The 25,811-nt window shown below is 48.4% G+C and overlaps 1 protein-coding gene across 6 annotated transcripts in view; it reads right to left on the minus strand.

The window, feature by feature from the left end:
- Positions 1-25,811, minus strand: part of Myo5c (myosin VC) — a 79,203-nt gene that overhangs the window by 10,533 nt on the left and 42,859 nt on the right. For 2 of the 6 annotated variants that reach the window (XM_041679735.1, XM_041679734.1), the window contains exons 18-35: positions 24,937-25,048; positions 24,224-24,435; positions 22,189-22,354; positions 21,783-21,929; positions 20,879-21,043; positions 19,633-19,726; positions 17,859-17,922; positions 15,157-15,337; positions 11,580-11,673; positions 10,879-10,942; positions 10,256-10,336; positions 8,431-8,611; positions 7,716-7,809; positions 7,204-7,267; positions 6,377-6,527; positions 5,308-5,395; positions 3,440-3,538; positions 1,150-1,304 (exon numbers count right to left, since the gene is read on the minus strand). In XM_041679735.1, the coding sequence (XP_041535669.1) occupies positions 1,150-1,304; positions 3,440-3,538; positions 5,308-5,395; positions 6,377-6,527; positions 7,204-7,267; positions 7,716-7,809; positions 8,431-8,611; positions 10,256-10,336; positions 10,879-10,942; positions 11,580-11,673; positions 15,157-15,337; positions 17,859-17,922; positions 19,633-19,726; positions 20,879-21,043; positions 21,783-21,929; positions 22,189-22,354; positions 24,224-24,435; positions 24,937-25,048 (2,212 nt within the window). Of the gene's footprint in view, positions 1-1,149; positions 1,305-3,439; positions 3,539-5,307; positions 5,396-6,376; positions 6,549-7,203; positions 7,268-7,715; positions 7,810-8,430; positions 8,612-10,255; positions 10,337-10,878; positions 10,943-11,579; positions 11,674-15,156; positions 15,338-17,858; positions 17,923-19,632; positions 19,727-20,878; positions 21,044-21,782; positions 21,930-22,188; positions 22,355-24,223; positions 24,436-24,936; positions 25,049-25,811 lie in introns of all 6 variants that reach the window. The other 4 variants (XM_041679732.1, XM_041679731.1, XM_041679733.1 and 1 more) reach the window with 3 other exon arrangements.

Here is a 25,811-nt window from a genome sequence, read left to right on the forward strand (position 1 = left end):
TGCTCCTTCTTTTCTAGACCAGGAAAAACAGCGACAACAGGTTTTCATTTAGAATTTTATTTTATGTATATGGGTGCTTTATTTGCATGTGTGTCTATGCACCATGCGCATGGAGGTCAAAAGAGGGCATTGGATCCCCTGGAAATGGAGTTATGGAGGATTGTAGCTACCATAGCTACCATTTGGGGTCTGGGAATCAAACTCAGGTCCTCTGCAAGAGCCCTCAATGCTCTTAACCACTGAGCCATCTCTCCAGTGCCAATAATAATGTTTTAGGAAGGAGACTCATATGCTTGTCACTGGAAGAGATGGATAATCTTTCAGTTTCCCATTTCCTTACTGCTACACTAGTGCGGCACAGATCCCTCACTCATGAGGGGACAGAGGGGTGAGGTTGGGCGCACAGATCCCTCACACATGAGGAGACGGAGGGGTGAGGCTGGGAGAACAGATTCATCACTCATGAGAAGATGGAGGGGTGAGGCTGGGAGCACAGATTCATCACTCATGAGAAGATGGAGGGGTGAGGCTGGGAGCACAGATTCATCACTCATGAGAAGATGGAGGGGTGAGGCTGGGAGCACAGATTCATCACTCATGAGAAGATGGAGGGGTGAGGCTGGGAGCACAGATTCATCACTCATGAGAAGATGGAGGGGTGAGGCTGGGAGCACAGATTCATCACTCATGAGAAGATGGAGGGGTGAGGCTGGGAGCACAGATTCATCACTTATGAGGGGATGGAGGGGTGAGGCTGAGAGCACAGATTCATCACTCATGAGGGGATGGAGGGGTGAGGCTGGGAGCACAGATTCATCACTCATGAGAAGATGGAGGGGTGAGGCTGGGAGCACAGATTCATCACTCATGAGAAGATGGAGGGGTGAGGCTGGGAGCACAGATTCATCACTCATGAGGGGATGGAGGGGTGAGGCTGGGAGCACAGATCTCATACACCAGAGGGGATGGAAGGGTGAGGCTGGTGGCTACCAGATTGTAGCTTCTCCAAGAGTCTTTGAGGCTCACTGGCAGAACCTCTGCCATTTGTCTTTCCTTAGAGGCCAAGGGTAGACAAAGACTGGGTCACTTCCCAGAGCCCTTCCCAAATCGGACACTATGCCGAGATCCAGCACCAAAGGCGGCTCTTACCTTAACCACGTGCTTGATGCCGTTAATGGCATTGTTCATAAGGGACTTGAGCATGTCGGCATCATTCAGGGAGTCTGCATACCGCACACACATGAACAGGATGTGAGCTGGCAGCCCGGGAATCATGTTCACTACCACACCTCGGGGCTTCAGGTCTGTAGGGGAAAGAAACCTGCTCTCAGCTGCTGGTGGGAGGGGGTGGCTCCCAGCTGCTGGTGAGCACTCCTCCCATGATAGGAGGGGATGGGGTGGGGTTCCTGGCCTTTCTGTGCTTGGGTAGAGCCTGAGAGCATAGTGTCTCTTCTCTCAATCTGAGAAACTCCAACTTTTACTTAGCGAAAGTACATGAGGGGCCACTGGCTCACCCCACACCTCATTGGTAAAGGGCTTGTTCTCTGTTAAGAGGCCAGATGGGAGAAAGAATTTGTAATTTTCACTGGCAAGGAGGCTCTAAATATTGGAACTCCAGCATAAGAAAGGAACCCAACCCAGGCACCTCACCCCAATCGCTTTGGTAAGGATGGGAGCCATCTCAAGTCACAGGAAGCTGTCTCCAATGGAGACACTAGTGGCCAGCAGTACAGCAGAGGAGACAAGCTATCAAGCTAGTCTCAGGGTAAGAGATGTCAGAGAGGGTGGTGCACGCCTTTAACCCCAGCACTCAGAAGGTAGAGGCAGGCAGATCTCTGTGAGTTCAAGGTCAGCCTGGTCTACAGAGTGAATGCCAGGACAGGCTCCAAAGCTATACAGAGAAACCCTGTCTTGAAAAACAAAAACAAGAGAGAGAGAGAGAGAGAGAGAGAGAGAGAGAGAGAGATCAGAGGTGAGGGACTGGAGAGAGGCTCAGAGGTTAAGAGCACTGGATGCTCTTGCAGAGGATCCGGTTCAGCTCCCAGCATTCATGTGGTGGCTCACAACCATCTATTAACTCCTGTCCACAGGAGCTGATGTCCTTTTCTGCTATCCATGAACACCAAGAATGTTCATGGTGCACATACATACATACATGCATGCAAGTAGACACTCATACACATTAAATAAATGATTAGTCTTTTAAAGAGAGAGATGTCAGAGAGGCAGAGCAGGGATGAAGAGAAAAGCCTTGCAGGGAAGCTTATGACAGGAAAACAGGAGCTTCCAGTGGCCGAGTTAAGGCAACTACAGAGAAGACGTCCCTTGGCGTTAACACAGGTAGGGCTGTGTTAAGGTTTGAATCTTAAAAGTTTATGCTTTGAACACTTGTTTCCCAACTAGTGGTGCTATCTGGGGAGGCTGTTACCTAGCCTGTAAAACTAGGTCATTAAGGGTGGGCCATCAAAGAAGGCCCCTGATCCCTGCCATTGTCTGTTTCCCGCTGCTGTACTGTGAGTAGGTTTCACCCCACACTCTCTTACTACCATGAACTCAGCGGGCCCGCCATGCCAAGGTAAATCTTTCTTCCAGTTGTTTCCAGCAGGCATTTTGTTAGCAGTGATTGGAAAGCAATCAACAGCCTGATGATGCTTGCTCTCTCTCTCTCAGTCTCTCTCTCTCAGTCTCTCTCTCTCTCTCTCTCTCTCTCTCTCTCTCTCTCTGTGTGTGTGTGTGTGTGTGTGTGTGTGTGTGTGTGTGTGTGGTCATTGCAAAGCAGAGGAATCAAGGCAGCATCTTTTTCTTGAAAGGTCTTGGGGAAGATGGAGAGATGGCATTGCAGCCAAGAGCATACACTTCTTTTTCAGAAGAGCAGAGTTTAACTCCCAGTACCCACACTGGACAGCCAACAATTCCCTGTAACTCAGTCCTTGGACATGCAACACGAGTGTCCCACCACTGAACTTGGCTTTGTATGATGGGGTTTCCTATGTAGTTCAGGCTGGTCTGGGTCTCACAGTATTTCTGCCTTTCTGCCCCTAAGTGCTTGGATTACACATTTGCCCCACCAGACCCAGGCCCAGGAGTTGTGTCTTCCATTCTGACCCTATGATTAGACTTGGGAGGCGGTTGGGACAGTGGTTCTCAGCTGAGGACTGTTTTGGTTCCCCAGAGGACACTGACAGTGAACCCTGGAGCTTGACACCAGCTTCTAGAGTAGGCGGAAGCTAGCGATACGGTGCTGTAGTTCACAGTGCATAGCCCTTTCCCTCAACCAAGGACTACCTGGTCAGCACTGAAGCTGGGAAGCTTCAAGCTAGGGGGGAAAGCATGAAGGAAGAGAGAGATAAAGAAGAGCCCTCGTCCAGGACTTTGAAACTGACTGATATATTCAAGTTCTCAAAGAGAAAGCATGACCCAGAGATATGGTTTTGACTACCAAGAATGAGGTTTTGAATGATCTTGGCCTCATCTTCTTTCTTGTATTCCAGCATTCCAAGGTACTCCTTGGGTCCTGAGGGCAGGTGCACTTCATTGGCTGCAGACAAAGGCAAATTGTCAGCTACATACACGAAAGTCACACTCTCCGGTTCATAGTGAGGATACTGTCCAAGTCTATCCTGGTCATGAACCGCTACAGCTTGCAGCTATTGCTGGGGCTGTTGGATGCTTCAGACTTCTCCTTATAGTGATCTCTGTCTGTGAGTATGGCCACTGCTGAAAAGACAAAGATGTACTTGAATGAATCTCAGTGAGTGCCTCTTTCATCTCCAGTATGGCGGGGAGGGAGAGAAACCCAAGACATTGCCCTGATAATATCTACAGGGAAGGTACAAGACTCAGGAAACAAAATGCTGAGACACACATCTTGACCACAGGGGTGGGGCTGCAGTCTTCTATGGCTCCTGTGAGAAATAACCACATACTTAAGGGTAACAATGTTAGTCTGCTAAGTTGGGGTAATGTGTTACATCATAATGGGTAACTGATATAGGCAAAAGGAGTCCTGACTTAGATGTGTTGAGCTGAAAGGAAGTAGTGAGAGAGACAAAATGGATCTAGGACTTAAGAAAAGAAGTGACGATTAGGTATGAGGTTTGGTAGACATTATATAGAGAATGTAGCTCATTATTTTATTCATCTACTCCTTTTTATCTATCATCATCCATCCTCCATTGATAAATACATCCACCCATCCATCCACCCATCCACCCATCCATCCATCCACCCATCCATCCATCCATCCATCTACCCATCCATCCATCCATCCACCCATCATCTATCCATCTATCCATTCATCCATCCATCCATCCACCCATCCATCCATCCATCCATCCATCCACCCATCCATCCACCCATCTACCCACCTACCCATCTACCCATCCATCCATCCACCCATCCACCCATCCACCCTTCCACCCATCCATCCACCTACAAATTCTAATAGTAGCGACATAAAGGACAGGACATCTAGACCTGTCCCTTGTTTCCATGAGGCAGATTAGCACATAACATCTCTTACTGGCTGGGCAGTGGTGGCGCACACCTTTAGTCCCAGCACTTGGGAGGCAGTGGCAGGTGGATCTCTGAGTTTGGAGCCAACCTGGTCTACATAGAGAGTTCCAGGACAGCCAGGACTACACAGAGAAACCCTGTCTTGAAAACAAAAACAAAACATCTATTACTAAGGAGGAAAGCGCCTGAAGATATTGCAAATTTAAGATAAAAGTATAGTATAAGAATAAAGGAGGTCTTCAAAAGAATGAGCACAGCAAAAGAAAGGTGGCTGTAGGTACAGCCTGTGCGAGCAAAGATGGGACAGAGAGGACCGTGAAAAAGGAAAGTATGAAGAACGTGGCAAGAGGGGAATACTGGCATGGACATGGGCTCCAAAGCTAAGGGAAGAAAGGTAGTGGTCCTTCCCTCGGGCCTCCTGGGGACAGGCTGCAATTGCCACTCAGCTGAGGTCAGGATGTCATGTCTGTCTTCTCTGTTCCTCTCCACGGCCTTCAAAATGATTAATTGGATACTCACAATTTCATCTTGACAATGAGGAGCAAACAGAGGAAGGGGATAACGTATTTGTTTTAGGGGGTTCCTTGAAACAACAGGAGTGTTCTTGCTGTCTGGTACAATGAGCTTCTTTATACCCTTAAAGGCTCTTTAGCCTAGCCCAAGGCCCTAAACCTGAGCAGTTGAGCATCATTCCCTTAGGCTCTGCGTACTTTGAACATGGTCATGATCACATACTTCAGAACACAGTGCCTTCCCCGAAAGCTGCAAAGAATAAGGCCATACCCCTCCTACCTTTTTCAATTGTCTTGGTTAAAGTCTTGACTTGATCCTGTAGCTTTTTAATGACTCTGTCCTTCATGTCTAACTCTTCCTCAAGATCCTTCAGAAACCCAGAGAAACAAGGAATTTTCTCAGAAGCATCTCCTTTGACTTTGATTTTGTTAATGTCTTTACGGATCTGTAGTTCACATTGCATAAAATTCACTCGCACACATGATTTGCACAGCAGCTGCTTTCCAGATTATCCAGTTCCTGATATTTTCAAGGCTCCCCTAGTGAACACTACATCTGGGCTGGCTCACACCTGATGCTCTGAGCTCAATCCCCAATACCACACGGTGGATTCTGCATGTTGTGTTCACACACACACACACACACACACACACACACACACAGTCCTAGTTAGTTTAGTTTTTTGCTAATGTACCATGATCTAGAGTCACTGGGAGGAGCGAACCTCAATTCAGACAATGCCCCCACCAAGTTGGCCTGTGGAGAATTTTCTTGATTAATGATTGCTGTTGAAGGACCCACCAATAAATTAATGTCCAATACAGACTGAAAATTAGAGCTGGGGAAATGAGCTCTTTGAACGTCAGAAGAGGGCGCCAGAGAGACTTCTGAGGTTTGGCCCCGGCTTTCCCTTTCCTCTTCTGGGTGAAGAGGCTGTTTGGCTTAAACACTAGGAGGGTCCTAGTTGCCCAGAAACATCTCTCACAAAGGGCAGAGAGCCTTCCAGTTCTTCTGAAAGTGACTACCTGTTATTTTCCCCTTTCCGTTATGACTGGGTCTCGTCTATGGCAGGCTGTTCTCAAACCCTCTTCAAGGCCGACCTTTAGCTCCTGATGCTCCTGGGATTACATGCGCTCACTACCAAGTCCGGACTGTGCAGTGCTGCGGACGCCACGCGCTCCACCGCTGAGTTTTATCATTACACAACCACCAGTCTTTAGATAAGGACCCAGAGTGCCCTCACAGAAGGCCTTTCCGTCTATAGCTGTTATCCTTATTCGACAGGCGGAACACTTAGTTCCCTGCTCAGCAACACTGCCACACAGAGCCAACCTTCCGTACCCCTTACCCTGTTTTCCAAAGACAGCTGAGAGGCCTCTTGTTGGAGAATATGCTTGGCTTCCTCTTCAGCTTCTGGTTGCTTCTCCAGGAACTCGCTGGCCTCCTGCAGTTCTTGGATCTTATCTATGGGCCCCTCATTTCCTTTGATTTCCACTGCCCTGAGGAAGGGACAAGATGCTCTGGGCATCGTGTGACCACCCTAGTGTTGATGACTGCGCAGATGAAGGTGCTCCCGCCAGTTCCCACCAGAACACTCACTTGCCCTGCACCCCTAGTTCCCACCAGAACACTCACTTGCCCTGCGCCCCCAGTTCCCACCAGAAAATTTACTTGTCCTGCACCCCCAGTTCCCACCAGAAAATTTACTTGTCCTGCACCCCCAGTTCCCACCAGATAACTTGCCCTGCGCCCCCAGTTCCCACCAGATAACTTGCCCTGCACCCCCAGTTCCCACCAGATAACTTGCCCTGTGCCCCCAGTTCCCACCAGATAACTTGCTCTGCACCCCCAGTTCCCACCAGAACACTCACTTGTCCTGCACCCCCAGTTCCCACCAGAACACTCACTTGTCCTGCACCCCCAGTTCCCACCAGATAACTTGTCCTGCACCCCCAGTTCCCACCAGATAACTTGCCCTGTACCCCCAGTTCCCACCAGATAACTTGCCCTGCGCCCCCAGTTCCCACCAGAACACTCACTTGTCCTGCACCCCCAGTTCCCACCAGAACACTCACTTGTCCTGCACCCCCAGTTCCCACCAGATAACTTGCCCTGCACCCCCAGTTCCCACCAGATAACTTGCCCTTCGTCCCCAGTTCCCACCAGAACACTCACTTGCTCCACACTCCTTCCCCGTCTCTGGCTCGACTTAGGTGATTGAACGACTCTTCTGGTTTTCCTATCATGAGAAGCCTGTCACTGCTATGGTCAGCCAAGCCACTGAGATCTAATTCGGGGTTGCCATTATTTTCCCAGAGGCTCTAATCCATATCTAATCAGAGATGATTAGGTTTTGTTTGGTCTGAACAAGATTTAGTTTGTTTGCTTGCTTTGTAAAGCATTATTTAAGAAGGACATTTGATATAAACATCTAGATTTCTAGATTCTCTTTAAAAATAGTGATAGCAGAACCAGGGGCTACATTCCCACTGTGCCAGACGCCCATGGAACTTAAAGGAAGCAGCCCCTTTAATACCACACTTTCTTGCCCTCCAGGAAGCCATCCTTTTACCCCTGTGCTACCTGCCTGGCCCTGGAGACCACAGCTTAATGCCCCCAATGCCGGCTTCCCATGAATTTCCTGGATGCCAGTGTCTCTAAGAGTAGGACCAGGATGGTTCCGTTACCTTCCATCTTCTCGGTCTGCTCCTTCAGGCGCGACTCAAGATCCTGCTTCTGCCTCTCCAGCTCTGAAATCTGCTGCTTGAAGTCTGGGATCATCTTCAGAGAACAGTTAGCAACTATTATAACAGTCAGTGTTTGAGTCTGGACCTTAACTCTCCAAAACGAACATTCATCCGTCTCCCGTTCAGCTTGTAGAACACACAGCTGTGTAAAAGATCAGCTGAGGCACTGGATTTGCTGACATTCTATCCCCTCCCCTTTCCTCTAAAGACATACACAGTGGTCTCCAAAAATCCCAGCATGCTCAGAGAGCGCAGTTCTCACACGACTGTCACTGTGAGAAGGGAAGATTGCCCTGTGCTGAACTGTACCCATGCCTAGCAATACCATCTCAACCTGGAACAGAACATCCTATAGCTGGAATTGTCCAGGGCTCTCCATAAGCCCCTCTCCTTTGGTGTGTGCCTTATGTCCATCCCTTCACCTGCAGCCAGGTACAAACAGTTTGTCTGTTCTCTAAGTTTATACAGACACCCAGGCCGCCGAAGCCCAAACATACAAACCTATCTTAAAAGCACCATGTGTTTCTGTATCTTGAAAGCATTCTCTCTCTCTCTCTCTCTCTCTCTCTCTCTCTCTCTCTCTCTCTCTTTCTCTCTCTGTGTGTGTGTGTGAAAGAGAGAGAGAGAGAGCCTGTAGACCTATGGCAAGGCCTACCATGTTTTCTGATGTCAGCCTGGTGACTTCATGACGGATACTTTCATTGATGCCTGTCTCTTCTCGGAACAGTTTCTGCAGGTGGTTGATCTCTTGGCTCAGGTGCACTACTTTGAAGTTCAGACCTTCAATCTCTTTTTCATAGCAATCCTTCTGAGACTGGAAATGGCTTTCCAGAACACTGTTAAAAGAAGGGGAGAGGAATGAGCCCATGGTCTCCACATTGCTGGGCCAACCACAGAGGCGACATCGTGCTATAGTTGAGAAATCTAGGGTCAGCATTTCCCTTTCAGGACTAATGCTGACAATGCATTCACAGAAACAGGGAGGGAATTAGGAGTCGAAACCAAAGGAGCCTGGCCACTGTTAGAAAACAGTGTGTGTGGTTAACATGCAGTTTATGACAAAGGCATTTCATTTTAGAAGTGATTCGGTTATGGTTTTACAGTAAATAGTTTGAAACCTCTGGTCTGTGTGATACAGTTGTGATGATGTATGCTATATACTTGTGAGGGTTCCCTGAGTGTACAACGTGAGGGGGACCCTGCTGTGCCACCAGGCTGTCATAGGAGCTGGTGGCAGTAGGAAGTCCACACATGACAGTGGAGGTATAAATGAGGACTCCTCTGTTCTTTCTCTTTCTCTCTCTCATGCTCTCTCTCTTTTGGGTCCCTCTATGTAGCTCTGGGTATCCTGAAACTCCATATCTAGATCAGACTGGCCTTGAACTCACAGAGATCCAACCACCTCTGTCTCCCTAATGCTGAGATTAAAGGTGTGTACCATCATGCCCAGTGAGAAATCTATTTTCAGCTCAGTTTGCTGTGGACCTAAAACTTCTACAAGACAATGAAGTTTATTAATTTAAAGAAGCGCAGAAACTTCCTCAGTCCAACCACAGTACAGTAGCTGCTTATATAATGTAACTATGTTTTGCTTTTACTTTTAAAGCATTCACACACTTTTACTTTATGTGCGCTTGCCTGCATGTATGTATACATGTATACCATGTGTATGCATTGCCTGTGGAGAGAAGAGAGCATCAGATCCCTTGGGGCTAGAGTTACAGACAGTTGTGAGCTACCATGTGGTTGCTGGGAATCTGGTGGACCTGGGCCCTTGGCAAGAGCAGTCAATGTTCTTAACTGCTGACCCATCTCTCCAGTACAGATTTTGTTTTTTGAGATAGGGTCTCTAGCCCAGGCCAGTCCCAAACATCTTTGGTAGTTAATGATAACCTTGGAGTTCTCCATCTTCTTGATTTTCAAGTGCTGGGGTTACAGATGAGCCCATCAAACCCCATTTATTCAGTGCAAGGGATGGAAACAGAGTTTTTTTGGGAGGGAAAAGGGGGGTTGAGACAAGGTTTCTTTGTGTAGCTTTGGAGACTGTCCTGGAACTCTCTCTGTAGACCAGGCTGGTCTCAGACTCATAGAGATCCACCTGCCTCTGCCTCCCAAGTGCTGGGATTAAAGGTGTGCACCACCACTGCCTGGCTGGAAACCAGAGTTTTATGCAGGCCAGGCAAGCACTCCACTAACAGAGTTACATCCCCCAACCCTGTAACCAGTTTTGAGGAAACAAGTTACAGGTTTTCTCACTAGGTGTCCTCTTACTAGGCAAATGGCTGAATTCTCAGAGAAGTCTTTCTAGGGGCTATTAGATAATTTTACCATAAGAATTTACTTCACATGTCAAATATAGGTAAGATGAACTTCCTAACATTGTACTGTCTCTGGAAAAACAAACAAACAAACCAAAAACCAAAACCAAAACTAGAAAACAAAACAAAACAAAAAAAAACCCAAGGGAACAAACACCTCACCGAGTTGCCTTTTTGAGTCCTTCATAGGCAAACCAAAGTTCTCCATCCTCATTTAAGTGCTCCAGATCCTCCACAGAGAGCCTGGGAAATAAAACAAAGAAGGCACAAATGTCCAGTCTCCTACTCACGGGTTACAGTTTGTGTGTGTCATTCCTACAGTACGGTTCACCTTGCTTTCTAAAAGATTGTGTGTATGTGTGCATGTGTGTATGTGTGTGTTCAGAAGCTGGTAGAGACCAGAAGAGGACATCACATCCCCCATGGAGCTGGAGTTTCCACTGGTACTAGGAACTGATCCCTGGTCCTCTGCAGGAGCAGCAAGCACTCTTAACCACTGAGTCATCCATCAGCCCCTCCAACTCCCAACCCCAGTTTTATTTTTTTTTTAGGCAGGGTTTTTCACTGACCTGGCACTCACTGATTGAACTAGACTATCTGGTCAGTAAGCCCACTGATCCTCTGTCTCTGCTGCCCCAGTGGTTGGTTACAAGCATGTAAAGCCATGCTTAGCTCCCCCCCCCTTTTTTTTTAAAGAAAAGCATAGGTTGTAGGGATCAAACTTAGACGCTACCACTTCACTCAGTGTAAATGCTTGTAAATGTCTGAAGACGTAAGACTGATACCTGCTTCTAACATCTTCTATGTCATAGCTCTCCAGAAGCTGTTTGGTGACCTCTGACATCCGATCTGGAAGGAAAGTGAGAGCAGCATAAATCAAAGTCGAGCATAGCTTTCTTCCCTGGTGTCTCTCCAGAATGGTTTCCTACAATCTGCAGCTGAATAACCAAATAGCTGGCTATGAACACACTAACCACTGTCTTGGGTATCCAACTAGCAAGGTGTCCAGACTATCCACTAGCCAGCCCATGAGCCAGTACCTCTCACCAACCCACTAACCAGTCCATACTCTTGTACCTCTTACCTACCAACTAACCAGCCCACGTCCCCAGGACTTCTTACCTACCCACTAACCAGCCCACGACCCAGTACTTCTTACCTACCCACTAACCAGCCCACGCCCCAGTACTTCTTATCTACCCACTAACCAGCCCATGCCCCAGTACTTCTTATCTACCCACTAACCAGCCCACGACCCAGTACTTCTTACCTACCCACAAACCAGCCCACGCCCCAGTACTTCTTATCTACCCACTAACCAGCCCATGCCCCAGTACTTCTTATCTACCCACTAACCAGCCCACGACCCAGTACTTCTTACCTACCCACTAACCAGCCCACGCCCCAGTACTTCTTATCTACCCACAAACCAGCCCACGCCCCAGTACTTCTTACCTACCCACTAACCAGCCCACGGCCCTGGTACCTCTCATCTCCCGTTTCTGTGACTGCACGTGTTTTTCCACATCTATCTTCTGTGCCTGCAGCAGCTCTATCTCCTTCTCAAACTCAGAGATGGTCTAAATCAGAGCCATGAACAAGCCAAGGGCAGAGAAAACAGCCGTTACACTTTCCATCAGACAAGGACACAGACTTGTCACAGAGCACATGGAGCCAGCGGCCGCCATGCCATTTCCTAGCTGAAATTGTACCCTGCTCTCACAGCCTCAGAGCTTGCCCTGAAGCAGCTCAACTGCTCAAAATGCTACTGTTTCCACATCGACTTGGGGGCAGAAATTAGCTTCCCCATTGCAAAGGAAGAAAAGATTTACAAATTTGCCATGAGGTGGGTGAGGGGCAAGCTAAGATAGACCAGGTACTAGAACCTGAACAGTAAGCCTGAAGAGGTGGGGGTGGGGGAAGACAAAGCTGACTTCCTTCCAAGGAAGCTTTCCTCTTCAGCTAGGCTGAGAGGGGGAGCAACTGTGGAGGTTAGGCACCCTGGGAGGGCCTCTCGGGGAGAGTTTCCCACAAGCATTTCTGCGGGTCAAAAGGTTGCACACTGCTGTTCACACTACAGGCTCAGCTCAAGGAAGACCATGGGCTGTGTCTTGTTACTGTTTGTTTTTGTTTGTATTTATTTATTTATTTATTTATTATTATTAATATTTTTATTAATATTAGATAGAAACATTCTCAGGGATAGCAGAGGTGAAAAGCCCTCCTAGAATACTCTGGTCCTGAGTATTGAGACTCCTGACTGCACAGAGGAAGGGGATCAAACATAGACTCCTAATGGTCCTAACTGTCCTTGAGGTGAGTAAAAGCTGAGCCCCCATAGGGTAGAAAAATGATAATCTACCCTGAATTGAAGGCTTAACGACATGTTCCGGATCATGTGACGACATGTTCCGGATCATGTGCCTGGAAGCCGCGATCGTCCAGTCTGAAGCCTTGGCTCCCTTCGCTATTCTTGGCACATTTCAGGTAATGTTTGCATTCACTTGCAATCTTCAGACACACAGAGCTTGTCAGTGATGGCCAAGGTCTTTGTAAGCCAGACAGTAAGAGGCATCAGAACGGAGTGACATCTACTGGCATCTCACTCCAAGTGCAGGCTCACAATTCTTCCAATTTAAGGTTAACCTGGAGAGATGGCTCAGAGGTCAAGAGCACTGGCCACTCTTCCAAAGGACCTGAGTTTAATTCTCAGCCCCCACATGGCAGCTCACAACTGTCTGTAACTCCAGTTCCAGGGGATCCAATACCTCTCAGGCAAGAACACCAATGCACATAAAATAAAAATTAATAAATCATTTTTTTAAAAAGGGATTAGCCAGTTGGTATGACACGCAAGAGACACAGAATCGACTTCCTGGAATGGACAAGTCAAAGGAATATGATCATGTGATCCAGTCTCCCCAAGTCCCCCACATCGCAACAACAGGAGGCCAGTTGACAAGGGAGCCAGGAGAGCACTGGTTAGCACAGGGTGCTTATAGAAAAGGCGGACAGTTTTCCTGGGAAACCCAGAGGCAACGCAGACCGACAGTTCTGACGGGGGAAGCTCTTACAGAGCACACACGGCTGTCCACAGAGCTTTCTAACATGTGTTTTACGTGATTAGTAGAAGCTCAACAGCTTTCTGACTTCACAATGAAATGCTTTGCATTTGAGAACAGGCTGCAGCCGGGCATGGCTCTAGGTCCATTCCCTGGAAAGCAAGGTTGCTCCTCCTGCACTCTGCATCTGCCAGAGGTCTGCATTCTAAAACAATGCATGCACTGAAGGATCAGATGGATGCTACCACTAGCACCTGGGAGGCTGAGGCAGCAGCATCCTGCGTTCACGGACAGCCAGGGTGACATATTGAGAACTCGTTTCAAGATAAACAAATCCTCAAGTCTGTAGGGATGCATACGATTACGATTTCTAGTAAGGACTCATTGTCCATGCACAGCTCACACCTTACTTATTGTTCTTTTAAAATTTATTTTTCTCAAGAACTTTTTATTAAATTTCTATGAATATTTATATATTTTGTAAAATATAGATAACGCTGGTATTTTATTTATTTTTTTTCAAAACTTTTTAAAGATTTATTTGTTATATATACAGTATTCTGCCTGCATACCAGAAGAGGGCATCATATCTCATTATAGATGGTTGTGAGCCACTAGGTGGCTGCTGGGAACTGAACTTGGGACCTCTGGAAGAGCAGCCAGAGCCCTTACCCTCTGAGCCATCTCTCCAACCCAGCTCTGGTATTTTAACGCTTGCTTAAACAATGAAAATATTTTTCTATGTGATTTTTCCTGCTCTACTTGTAAATTTCATTTTTTAAACTTTTATTATAGATTGACAAAGTATAATCACATATATTTGTGGGTGACAAAGTAAGGTTATGATTTATGAATACAATGTGGAAAATCAAGTCAAGATAACAAACACACAACTCTCTCAAAAACCTGCCATTTTTGCAGTTGAGAATGTTGAAATTTATTCTCTTAACAATTTAAAATGTATAATACTTCATCATTAACTGTATTCAGTGATCTGGAATGAATTTCTGGAGACAGGGCCTCATCGTCTACTCTGGCCTCTAGCTCCCTGTGCTGCTGAGGAGAACTTGAGCTTCCTCCTGGCTCTCCTGCCTCCATCTCCCCAGTGCTGGGATTACAGGAGTGTGCACTACACCTGAATTCTATTGACTGGGCAGCTTCTCCAGGTATGGACCATCACTCGTGAATTTTCTGATAAAGTGGAAGATTATAACAATTTTACTTTAGTACAGGTATTCTTAAATTGATAAAATGATAAGTGATAAGGGTTTTCCGGAATATATAATTTAAATTGGAAGTATTCTTTTAGTCAATCTGTTTAAATAACTGTATAATTACAACCTAGCCGTGTTAGAAGCTGTGAGAAACATGAAATACAGTTTCAGACAGCGCAGTGTCTGGGACTTGGACTTGGGGGAACAGAGCATTGGGGTGTTGTGTGCCGTCAGTCTGTAGGGCTACGCCTGCTGTTTGATGTCTTGGGAACACAGAGATGCTCTGGCTGGGCTAGCAGCTGCTAGGGCCACACTCAACCTGCACCTGCCCTTTTCTATTTCATCCTCTCAGCTGCTCTGAAAAGCAAGCAGCCCGCTGTGACTCTGATTCTCACTTCCCCAAAGGATGCTCCCAAGCATCTAAGCACCTCCTGTAGGATGGCCACACCTTACTTAGCTAAAGGACTGGATCCTTGCTGCTGCCCCTGCCACCCAGGAATCCAGGATAACCTGACTACCAGCATATAGTACTGGCTATATCAGACACAGAGCAAGGAACCTCCTCATTCTGCCTGAATCCATACGAAGGCCCCCTCATATACACAATGCTTCATCTGGGCTCTCTTCAAAATCCCTACCATGCCGATAATGATATTAATAAATATCTTACCAAAAAGGACAGCCCACCTGAGCTGTCCCCAAACTGAACCCCGAATCTGAGACCTTTCCGCTATCTCTGTGCAGATCAAGGGCATCACCAGAGGACCTAAAAGCCAGCACACCCTACCTTTGCTTGCTTGGTCAGAAGAGCCACCTCCCCTTTCAGGCTGTCAGAGGTGAGCCGGCCCTCCTCCAGCTGATGATGGAGCTGCATCCTCTCATCCTTGAGGGCTTTAATTTCTTCTCTCAGAGACGCTATCTGTTTCTCATAGGCCTGCGTTTTCAGCTCAAAACTTTTTTCAAGAAGTCTAGACAGCAAAAGAAGAAAAGATAAACTTAGATTTGTTTTTATAGTCTTTGAACAAAATATACAGTACTCTGAAAATATAGAGAGGAGACACCTCCATGCCAAAGGAGGAGACAGGCTTGTCGAGACCTATGCCACCCTTGCAGTAGCCCACGGTCCTGTGTTTTAGCATGTATCCTGTTCTCATAGTCTGTAACCAATGCTTTAGAGCTCCTGGTATGAGAAACTCTCTCAAGATCACAGGGAGCACAAGACAGAGAGGCTGGACTTCAAGTCACACTGGGTGCTGGGGCGCTGTGATCTCAAAGTCATCCCTGGGTTCCACGCTGTCCTCTGAATGGGGTGCCCATCCTTCAGCAAAGACCTGACATATTCTGCCAAGTTCTAGTCCTTTCCCAGGACTCCCCAGGGGTCTTATTTAATCCTCAACAAATACGGCTGAGCATCCCAAATTCCCAAAACTGAACGAGAAATGCTAAAATCCGAAACTGCACCACCAGTGTGCTAATGAAAGGTTTCCACCTCCGAAATTATTTAGGATTTGGGACTATGAAAGGAGGGGTACTCTCTTGGTGAAGTCTGTGTCAATGGAAAATTTTGAAAGCAAAACCATTCTGGCCACAAGCTTCTCAGCTAAGGAACAAAAGCAGAGGCCATAATACAGGCCACCTCTGTATTCAGGGGTCTTGGTTTCTGAGAAATTTGAAAATGATTTATTTTACGTGTGTGTGTGTGTGTGTGTGTGTGTGTGTGTGTGTGTGTAAGCAGGTGTCTGCATGTCTGTGATTGCATGCACACATGTGTACCCTGATGTTTGCACCTTTGCACATGGAGGTCAGAAGAGGGCATCATGCCCCTCAAAGAGTTGGAAATGTAGGTGTCTTGGGACACCCAGCCTATATGAGTGCTGGGCTTCAAACTCTGGTTGTTCAGCAAGCACTCTTAACTATTGATCCATATGTCCAGCCCATTTTAAGAATTTTAGAATATATTTCAGCAAAGCCAGGTGCCCCAAAGTGTGTGGAAACCCAATTCCTTGTAAAAGGATCACTGAATTCAACAGGTGACGACGAACTAAGAAAAACAACAGAAAGGAGACATGTGACCTAGACTAACTTTGTCTAGTCCACAGGGTCCAGTGAGAGCTAAGGCAGCTCCAAGAGCTCTGTTAACTTCCTGCAGCCCTTAAGCTGCTGGGATGCTGCGAAACCTCGCATCCAGAGCCTCCCACCAGGAGCTTCCTACTGCTGGGATGTCAAGCCACACTCTTGACCAACTTGCTGTGTTAGCACCAAGGAAAAGACTCTGAGGAAGTCTTTGTGGCTCCACAAAGATTTTTGTTTTATCTCCTTTTGTAGATATTAACAAATCTTTAAAATTTGTAACCCCCCCCAAAAAAAAACCCAATCCACTATAGTATTCTCAAGAGACCAGAAAACAAACAAAAAAGAAAACCCTGGAGCCTGAGGTACAATGAACCTCAGACCTGCAGCCTGAACCTGCTGGGTCTGTCATGGTTTGTGCCTCTAAGGGCTGGGACAGGGCCAAGCATGCGCAGGCAGATGACCAGGGACCAAATGGAGCTGCAAGGAGGGCTAAGAGCGCTGCTCACTTTAGGGGCCAGCACAGCCTCGCCCAGGCAGACAGCAGGGTGCTCAGCTGTGCAGCTGGCTCTTCAGCCTTTGGGAGTCTCCTTACCCACCTCCTTTACTGAGGCCATGGTTTTCGGCGAACTGCACGGCAAAGTAGAACCTCATCCCAGGCTTCCCTGAGACTTTGTCTCCCAAGGAACACGACAAGAATATTCCACATCTTCCCATCATTCCATCATGCCCCCCCCCCCACTTAGATCTAGAAACTTCTGACTCCATCAGAGAAGGGGGGTTCCAGACTGGAATCTCTGGGAATTAGCAGATGGTTTATAACTGAGACAGGAAGAGGGCTGGTCCAACCCAAGGTCATGGGGACTAGTGAGGGTCCATCATCAGGAAGAGTATGAACAACCCTGGACCATGGGTATCATTTGAGGCTGTATATTATAGAATTGGGCCCTCAAGACTAAAATCCCCACTTGTTCAAAAAAAAAAATTCACACCCTGCATACCTGGATCTGGATTATGCTAGTTACAAGCTGAGAAGCAAAACAGAAAATAGAGAGCAGATGGGGATGTAGCCGCGGGTGGAGGGCTTGCCTGGTAAGCACGCGGCCCTAGGTTCCATTCCCTGCAATGCAGAAACCAGCAGTGGTGGTGCACAGTTGTAATCCCAGCACTGGAGAGGGAGAGGCAGGAGGGTCCTTGGCTAATGGAGGAGGTTTGAGGCCAGCTAGTGATACACGAGACCATGCCAGGAAGGAAGGAAGGAAGGAAGGAAGGAAGGAAGGAAGGAAGGAAGGAAGAAGAAGAAGAAGAAGGAAGGAAGGAAGGAAGGGGGAGAGGAGTGCGGGAGAGAAAAGGAAAAAGACAGGGAAAGGGAGGCTAGCTGAGTGAGCGGGTGCTGACTTTGAGGCCAGGGTCTCTTACAGTCTTTGCTGTTCCTCTTTTTGCACGTCATCAAACAGCTGCCTCGTGAGCTTGTCCATTTGTTCTGTGGACAGAGAACACTCTTTGAAACAAATCCACCAAGACAACGTCTGAATTATCTCCCACTTCCCAATCACCGTGGAGGGTTCATTCAGCTGGGACTCAAGGAGACACGTGCACCCTCATAAGTAGATACGTAGTGGAGGGGGCTGGGAAACAACAGTTCTGTTAAAAGTATCCATCCAAATGTGCCGCTGGTACCAAACAGGCAATCCCCCCCCCCCCACCTCGCTACACTTCTTAGAACTTCAATATTCCTGTGGCAACCTTCAGTTAGAAAACCTTTGAAACAGTGTAATAAAAAGTGTGCAGGGGGTGGGGTGTAGGGGGGTGAGCCCCTCCCTGCTCAGGCTCCAGGTGACTTCTCGACCTCTCTGCTCCTCACTGACTCAGTGGGCTCCAAGGCCCGGGCCACAATCAGGGCGTGCCTTCTTGCTGGAACCCCAGCTGCCTCATACCCTAGGCCTGGTGCCCTTTAGTCCACAGGCTGGGCAGAATGTGTGCAAGGTCCCTTAGGCCACTCACAAGGTGCTTACACTTATATACACTCATATGTTCACAGACGCTCTTAAATACATGCTTACCCATACATCTCCATACACACACTCATGAATACTCTTTTAAATGCACACTCTTACACACACACACCCACTCACACTCTGTATATACACTCATACATTCATGGATACTCTTAAACACACACACTCATATTTGTCCACACTCACTCTCACCACACTTGTGTCCCCACACTTACATTCATACACTACTACACACTCTTATACACTTACACATGTTCCTATTCTCACACTTCCTCACACTCATACAGAGCAGTACACTGTAAATGCATACATACTCCACACACTTACACACTGATCAACACCCACAAACTCTGATGGGGAATCTTTGCCAACCAATTATCTTTAAGAGGTGGGACCAAGTTAGGGTGTGGCTTTCTGGGACCCGGAGAAAAAGGGCGTGTGCGGCCCAGGTGCCCTCTCTCTGTGTGGTTCCCTCGCAGCACAGCTCAGCTTGGACTTCTTGCTCCTGTTTCGTGAGTTTTCCCCTTATAATAAATAAAAATATAATTGTTTTATCTTTTAGCTAGCCTGGTTCTTTCCCGACTCAAGCTAACTTCAACAAAACTATTGCACACGCACTCTCTCACAAGCTTGCACACACACTATTGCACACGCACTCTCTCACAAGCTTGCACACACACTATTGCACACGCACTCTCTCACAAGCTTGCACACACACTATTGCACACGCACTCTCTCACAAGCTTGCACACACACTATTGCACATGCACTCTCTCACAAGCTTGCACACACACTATTGCACATGCACTCTCTCACAAGCTTGCACACACACTATTGCACACACATTCTTCTGCACACTATTATACTCTCACCCATTCATACTCTTACATGCTCCCATGCATACACAAATTCTCATATACTCACACACACACACACACATACACGCTCACATACACTCTCACACACACACACACAACACAGTACGCACATGCATACAACACACCACACACTCTCATTCTTGTCCTTGGGCAAACCTTAGGGCTGCTGACTATGAGGCGCAGACGGGTGAGGTGAGCACCTTCTAAATGCACTTATCCCCTTGATGTGTGATGGCCGAGGACAGAGCGGAGGCCTGGCTACGCCCACACTGCTGAGTGACGCCCAGTGCTGGCTACCTTTCAGCTCCTCGGTCTTCTCTTGCAGCGTCAGCTCTGCTTGCTCTTTCTGCAACTCCAGCTCTGCACTGTGCTTCTGCAGCTTCGACAACCTCTAGTGAAAGGAAGGGACATGAGGAGACCTTGGTGAAGTCTCTGCCACCGGCCCTTGTGACGAGCCCTGTGCTCTTCAATCATATGCGCTTGCTCAGCTTAGGCCAGAGTAACAACCGCATCGGCCACAGAATCAGGGGCCCAAGGGGACTTCAAATCAGACACCGGTCCCACCCACCTCCCCAGCCATGACTGACGGCTGACACCTGCGAGATAAGCCCAAGTCCAAGGACTGTCTCAGGCCTCTCCTGAGCTCTGAGTACCCGGGGCAGCTTCTTAGTTAACTGTGGTAATAGCTGCTTAGGTCACAACACACACTGGCTTCCTGTGTTCATACTGCTGTGGTGTAGAAGGGAGGGGAGCAGGGCAGAATCTGTTACTTCAGCTTCTCTTGATGAGAGAGGCCTGCAGGGCTGTAAGTGTAGACCCAGTGATGGTGATGGCCATGACAGGCAGAGCCAGAAAGGGCAGCAGCAGCATTGTGGGCACCCCAAGTACTAGGTCACAGAAAGGGCAAAGGGAAACCCCCAGGGTGCCCATGGCTACGAATGTGGGAACTTCAAGCCTTTGGAAGGCACAGGAGAATGGACGGTAATGGAAGAGACGCAGAATATGCTAGATTCATCTGCTCATGCCTGTGTGGGGCCCACGGCGGGCACTGACTAAATTATTTCCCTGGAAAACTTTACCCTTAAATTTTTTTTCTAGCCCCCCTCTGTCATTTCTATTTTAAATGCAAGGAAGCTAAAGTTCAGAGGATCGGTGACTTGGCCAAGCTGTACTTTAGCCAGTAGCAAAGTCAAGATATGAATCCAAGATGTTGGGATTTCTCACTCGACCACAGAGATAAACTCTTTCCCAGGTTCTGCAGCGCAGGTCAGAGACAGGTGCCTCCAGGGCCCATGCAGGTGGACAAGCAACAGAGCGGAGGGAAGAAGGAAGCAGTCAGCAGTGTCCCTTGGGCCTTGTGTCCACTTGTAAAGGACAGGGAGAGCAGCTGGTCCCTTCCCTAAGCACACGATTCCCCCCAGAGTCCAGGCCCCTGGGCTCCCTCTGTCAGGGCTGTGAAGTCCCTGCTTTATTATGGCATGAGCAACATTTGCCTCCTCTGCAGAGACGGGAGTGTGGACTCCCCACGCAGGACCCTTCTGACCTCCTCCACTGTGTCCCTGTATCTCCTGCCCTTCTCTTCATAGCTGTGTCGGTGGGTGGCCGCTCGTTCCAGCTCTGCTTCCAGCTTCTGAATCTTTTCCAGGTCACCAGCCCGCAGAGCGGCCAGGCTGGTCAGTTTCTCCACCAGTCCATGGTTCTCTCTGCTCTGAAGAAAGACTCAGACGTCAGGGGTTTGTTCAGAGCGAAGCAGCCGCTGCATTCATGCCTCACGCAGCACCGTGGCATCTATCTACCACAGTCGCATTTCCCACAAGTGACATTTGTTAGCCTCTTCCCAAAGAACTGAGCGAGGTGGAGTCTTTCTGAGCTGGTGACGCATGTCATGGGCGGTCCATCTGCTTGTGGGACTCCGCAATAATTTTAACACTAGAGGCTAAGTTGTGTTTACCTCAAAAATCATATGCTGTGCTTTCATCCATTGACCTGAGGTAGGACTATTTGATAAAAAACGACTTCTAAAGAGGGAATTTGGGTATCTCTGGAGACCATGGGGTGGGCAACACAGATGGTGCACTCCACGGGTCAGAACAGACAGGCAGCGGTAGAGGGCTGGGGAGGTGGCCCCAAGATTAAAATGCTTGCCTCCAAAGTTAAAGTGCTAGAGTTTGGGTTCCCAGAATCCGTAAAAATAATGTCAGGCCATCACGGGGACTTGCTTGTGACTCTAGTCTTAGAAGGTAGAAACAGGAGATTCCCAAAGAAAATTGGCTAGTAAGTACCACTGGCCATGTGGGCAAGCTCTGGGTTTGACTGACAGCCCTTGCTTCAAAAAGAATAAGGCAGAGAGTAATCAAACATGCACACACATGTACATTTACACACATGAACATGCACATGCATACACACATGTGCACACTCATACACACATGCACACACACACTTACCTGATCCTCCAGCTTCTTCTGCAAACGCTGGACCCTGTAAGTCAGTTGAATGTTGAGCACAAACCTGCGGATGTTCTGGAATCTACGCCGGGCCAGCCATGCCCGTGCGTACTTCTGAAGGATCACAGCCTTGTGTTCCTGTAGCAACTGGAGAAAGAACCTTGTAAGATGTCAGCCAGAACTCCTGTTTCTCTTTCTCCAGGTCCATCATTACCTGAAGAGTCAGCCCAGGACATCCACAGTGCAGGGCAGGAGTCTCCCATCACTGACCCACTAACCCCTTCATCCCAGACTTCTGAAGCAACCCCTCAGGTAACCACTCAGGGCAATGTGGATGCCTCTCTACCTAGAACCCCTGCACTGAGGAAGGCACGGTGAGGAACAGCTGCCTGAGTCTACTCCGTACCTTCCGGTACTGCCTCCTGGCCAGGAAGCCGCGGGTGTAGGCCTGGATGGTGATGGTGGCCACGCGGATCAGCTGGTACAGGTTGCGGACCAGGTATCCTCGGCAATGCTTCTGGAGGATGATGGCTGCCCAGGCCTCCTTCAAAGCGGTGGCAGTGATGGCCTTCCTTGGGTGAAGAGATGGCAGTGTGAGTGGGTGGCCAGAGCTTCACCCTTCACCGTGAATCACAAGTATGGGCAGCACCTTTCAGTGAGGGGAGGCTCAGGTATGTCTCTATGGTTTATTCTGATGCAACTTCAGGCCTGCCTGTGCCTACCCTGATCTCAGTGTGGGTCACTCGGTCATGGAGGAGCCACGTGGGATCTCCTCAAGCCAGTTAATCCACAGGCACACACGTATACATGTGCACAGCCCACATCCAGACTATGAGGATGACAGTGTCCTGAAACCCCACTTGCTCATGCATCCATTCATGAAGAGCTGGGTTGGGAGTTGCCGATCTGGAGTTGGCAGACTACGAGCAAAGGGTCACATCTGCTGAGACCATCAAGCCTCATGGACACACCTGCGGCTGCTCTACACACATTGACGACAGCAGCTGCTGTAGGCGTAGCTGCCCTTTAGTGAGTCCCGCCAGAGTGGGGTGGCCTGGCAGAAGGTAGGGGCCTCTGAATGGCTCACTATGAGTCAGAGCTAAGGGGAGTAGGTTTTCATCCCTTTATTTTAGAATTTATTTTGTTTCTGTGTGATACAGATGCACAGGTGTGTGCCCATGCCCAGCTGTTCCCATATGGTGCTTGGATATACCATATGGATAACTTAATTGTTATTCTCTGCAGGAAATACCATCTCTCTCCAGCCCTTATTTATGGAGAGACAGGGTGTTGCTATAAAATCTTGAATGGCCTTGTTCTCATAACGCAGCCGAGTCTGGCCTCAAACCCACAGTGTTCTCCTGACTCAGTGTCCTGAGTGCTGGGATTATGGGGACACAGCACCACACTTAATAGAGTGGGTTTATACAGAGGGAGCTCCATGAACTTGGCCCCTTTCCCACGTGGCTCTTTCTGCCTACTTTCTCTGTCACACTGTGTCACAGAAATGGAGGCCATTATCAGAGGCCAAAACAATTTGTACTCCAAAATTATAAGCTGAACAACCCTTAAAGTATCAAGCCTCGGGCCCTTTCTTACAGCAACGGATAATAGACTCATGCATGTGTCTGCTTTCAGGCTATGACAGCAGGAGTTGCCTCAGAGGTCATTATTAAGTCTGGAGTGTAGCCCCAGCCCCTGGCACCCATCCCAGGCCCCTGCTCTGGGAGTTGCATTAGTCTGGACTCCAAATCCCAGCATGCTACTCCCACAGGGTATTTAAGTGGGCTCCCAGAGGAGAAACACGCGGTTCCAGGTTTGCACGTGCTCCCTGCTTTCCTGTCTCGCCACCGTGCACTTGGCTGCCCGAGAGCACCGTATTTAATAAAATGATGGGCATTTTAATTTGGTTTGATCTGACCTAATTGGATTTCTTTGTGTCAGCAGAGCCACCTGTCTTAAGATTTTTTTTTCCTAACAGTTATGAACGGTTAAAGTCTCAAATAGTTACTAACTGGCTCTTTACAGGAAAGTTTGCTAACATCAGCCTAAAGGTCTGGAGGTGAACACAGGCTCTTCCCTTCAGAACATATAAGCCCATGGAGGAGGATTTGGGAATGGCCAAGAAATGTAAGTAAAACAACTATGAGATAATCTCTATATTAGATCATATGAAAAAGAACAGTCATCCTGCCTGGGAAGAGATAGCACACAGGTCAGGTCCTTCTTCTATCCAGGCTCATGGTCACTGGTGGGGACCCCCCACCCATACCTGTGTCCAAGGAGCAAGAGAAAGGTTCCTGTCCTCAGCTGCCTCTCCTCCTGGGCACATCAGCAGCAACCGCCCTATGGTCTAGCTGCTCTCTATGGATCCAGCATGCCCCACTGTTGACCTGGAAGTAATTGGTATGACCCAGTGCCAACCTTCCTTATCCACTTACCTCACTGTTTGCTGACCCCGGAAATACTGCTGGATTGTCAGGGCAGCTTGTCTCTCTCGCAGGAACTTCCTCCTCTGCAGCCAGCCCCTCACATGCTTTTGAATCACAATACAACTCTGCCTCAGTTTATCCAAGCGGAGTTTCTCTAAATAAGCCACTTGTCCCGCTCTGAAAAAAATTTTGGTTCTACCAAACTGGTACTGGTTAGAATCCTGGAAGAGAGGAAAGATATTTGACACTGAGAGAGTCCAAAGATTTTCAAACCATTGGTATATATAGCTTTGGCACAAGGCAGAAAAGCCTGACTCACAATCTAGAAACTTCTGCTTTGAGGTGCATATTGTTTTCTGTCTTGGCTTTGGGTTCATGGCCTATCCCATTTCCTGGCTGTCGTGGCCTGCCATCTCTTTTCCACCGTAACTCATCACCTCAGCAATAACCTCAGGTCACACTGAGTGACACTAATACTCTGCTTGGTTACTGCCTCATCTGACCACGTCCTGTGACCCAGGTCCACGGAGAACGATATTGGATCATGAGAGATGAGGCAGAGGGAGATGGCAGTGAAACCCAGTGTTTGGATCCCCAATGTCCGCTCCTAGGGGATCTTGCCATGATGAGCATGGCCGCTGCTGTCTTACTAGTATGTGAAGGGACACATTTGAGAGGCACGCTGTTGGAATGAGCCCGAGATCCCAGCAGGCAAGACCGACCTGGATGAACCTGTGTAAAGCTATCTTGCACACCTCCTTCTTATCGCCGAGGGACAGCTCCTGCTGGGTCATAAGGATGCCGTAGCGGCTGTAGAACTCGATGTATGTCCACCTGCAAAATTAGAGAGAGAACTGGGCAGGTGTACCATGGAGGAGGCTCTTCATGCAGTGGACTGTGTCCCCCCCCCCACCACGGGGAAGGTGGTAGAGCCTGCTCTGGTGACCCTCCCTGTGTCAATGCCAAAAGCTCCCAGCATGTGCACCTTCTACATGTACGGATTCAACCAACCCTCTGGCCATCCGGCCCTCCGGCCCTCCTCAGCTCCTGTCCTGACGAGGCAACTGGGACCATCGCCAGCACCTGAGATGGGGTCCTGGGTGCTTCTGAGATACCCACAGCACCTTTGCCACAGTTCAAACATTACATGTTTCCCAAAGGCTCGGGTGTGGAAGACTAGGTCCTTATCACATTGTTTGGAGGTGAGACTCTCGAAAGAGATCCTGAGAGTTCTGGCCCAAATAATGGATTAACCCACAGACGAAGTCTACTGGAGGGCATGGAAACCAGAAAGGACATGGGACTAATTTGGAGGAAGTAACTCACTCTGGGCACAGCTTTGTCCCTGACCTCCTCTTGTCCCTCTCTCTGCCTCCTGTCTACAGTGAGGTGAGCCACTGTGGTCCACATGTGCCCCTTGCCATGATGCTGTGCCCAGAAACAACAAAGGCAAATGGCCACAGACCAAAACCTCTGAAACCACAAGCCAAAATAACCCTGCCTCCCTTGTCTCCTGGGGCATTCTGTCACAGTGACGAAAGAGGAGGATTTCTCCCCGGCCTTCCTCCAGGACGATGCACCTGACAAAATGCAATAC

The sequence above is a fragment of the Microtus oregoni genome, unplaced genomic scaffold (genome assembly GCF_018167655.1).
Source record: "Microtus oregoni isolate MIOR12 unplaced genomic scaffold, Mior012 000032F_ref0000030, whole genome shotgun sequence".
Classification (NCBI taxonomy): domain Eukaryota; kingdom Metazoa; phylum Chordata; class Mammalia; order Rodentia; family Cricetidae; genus Microtus; species Microtus oregoni.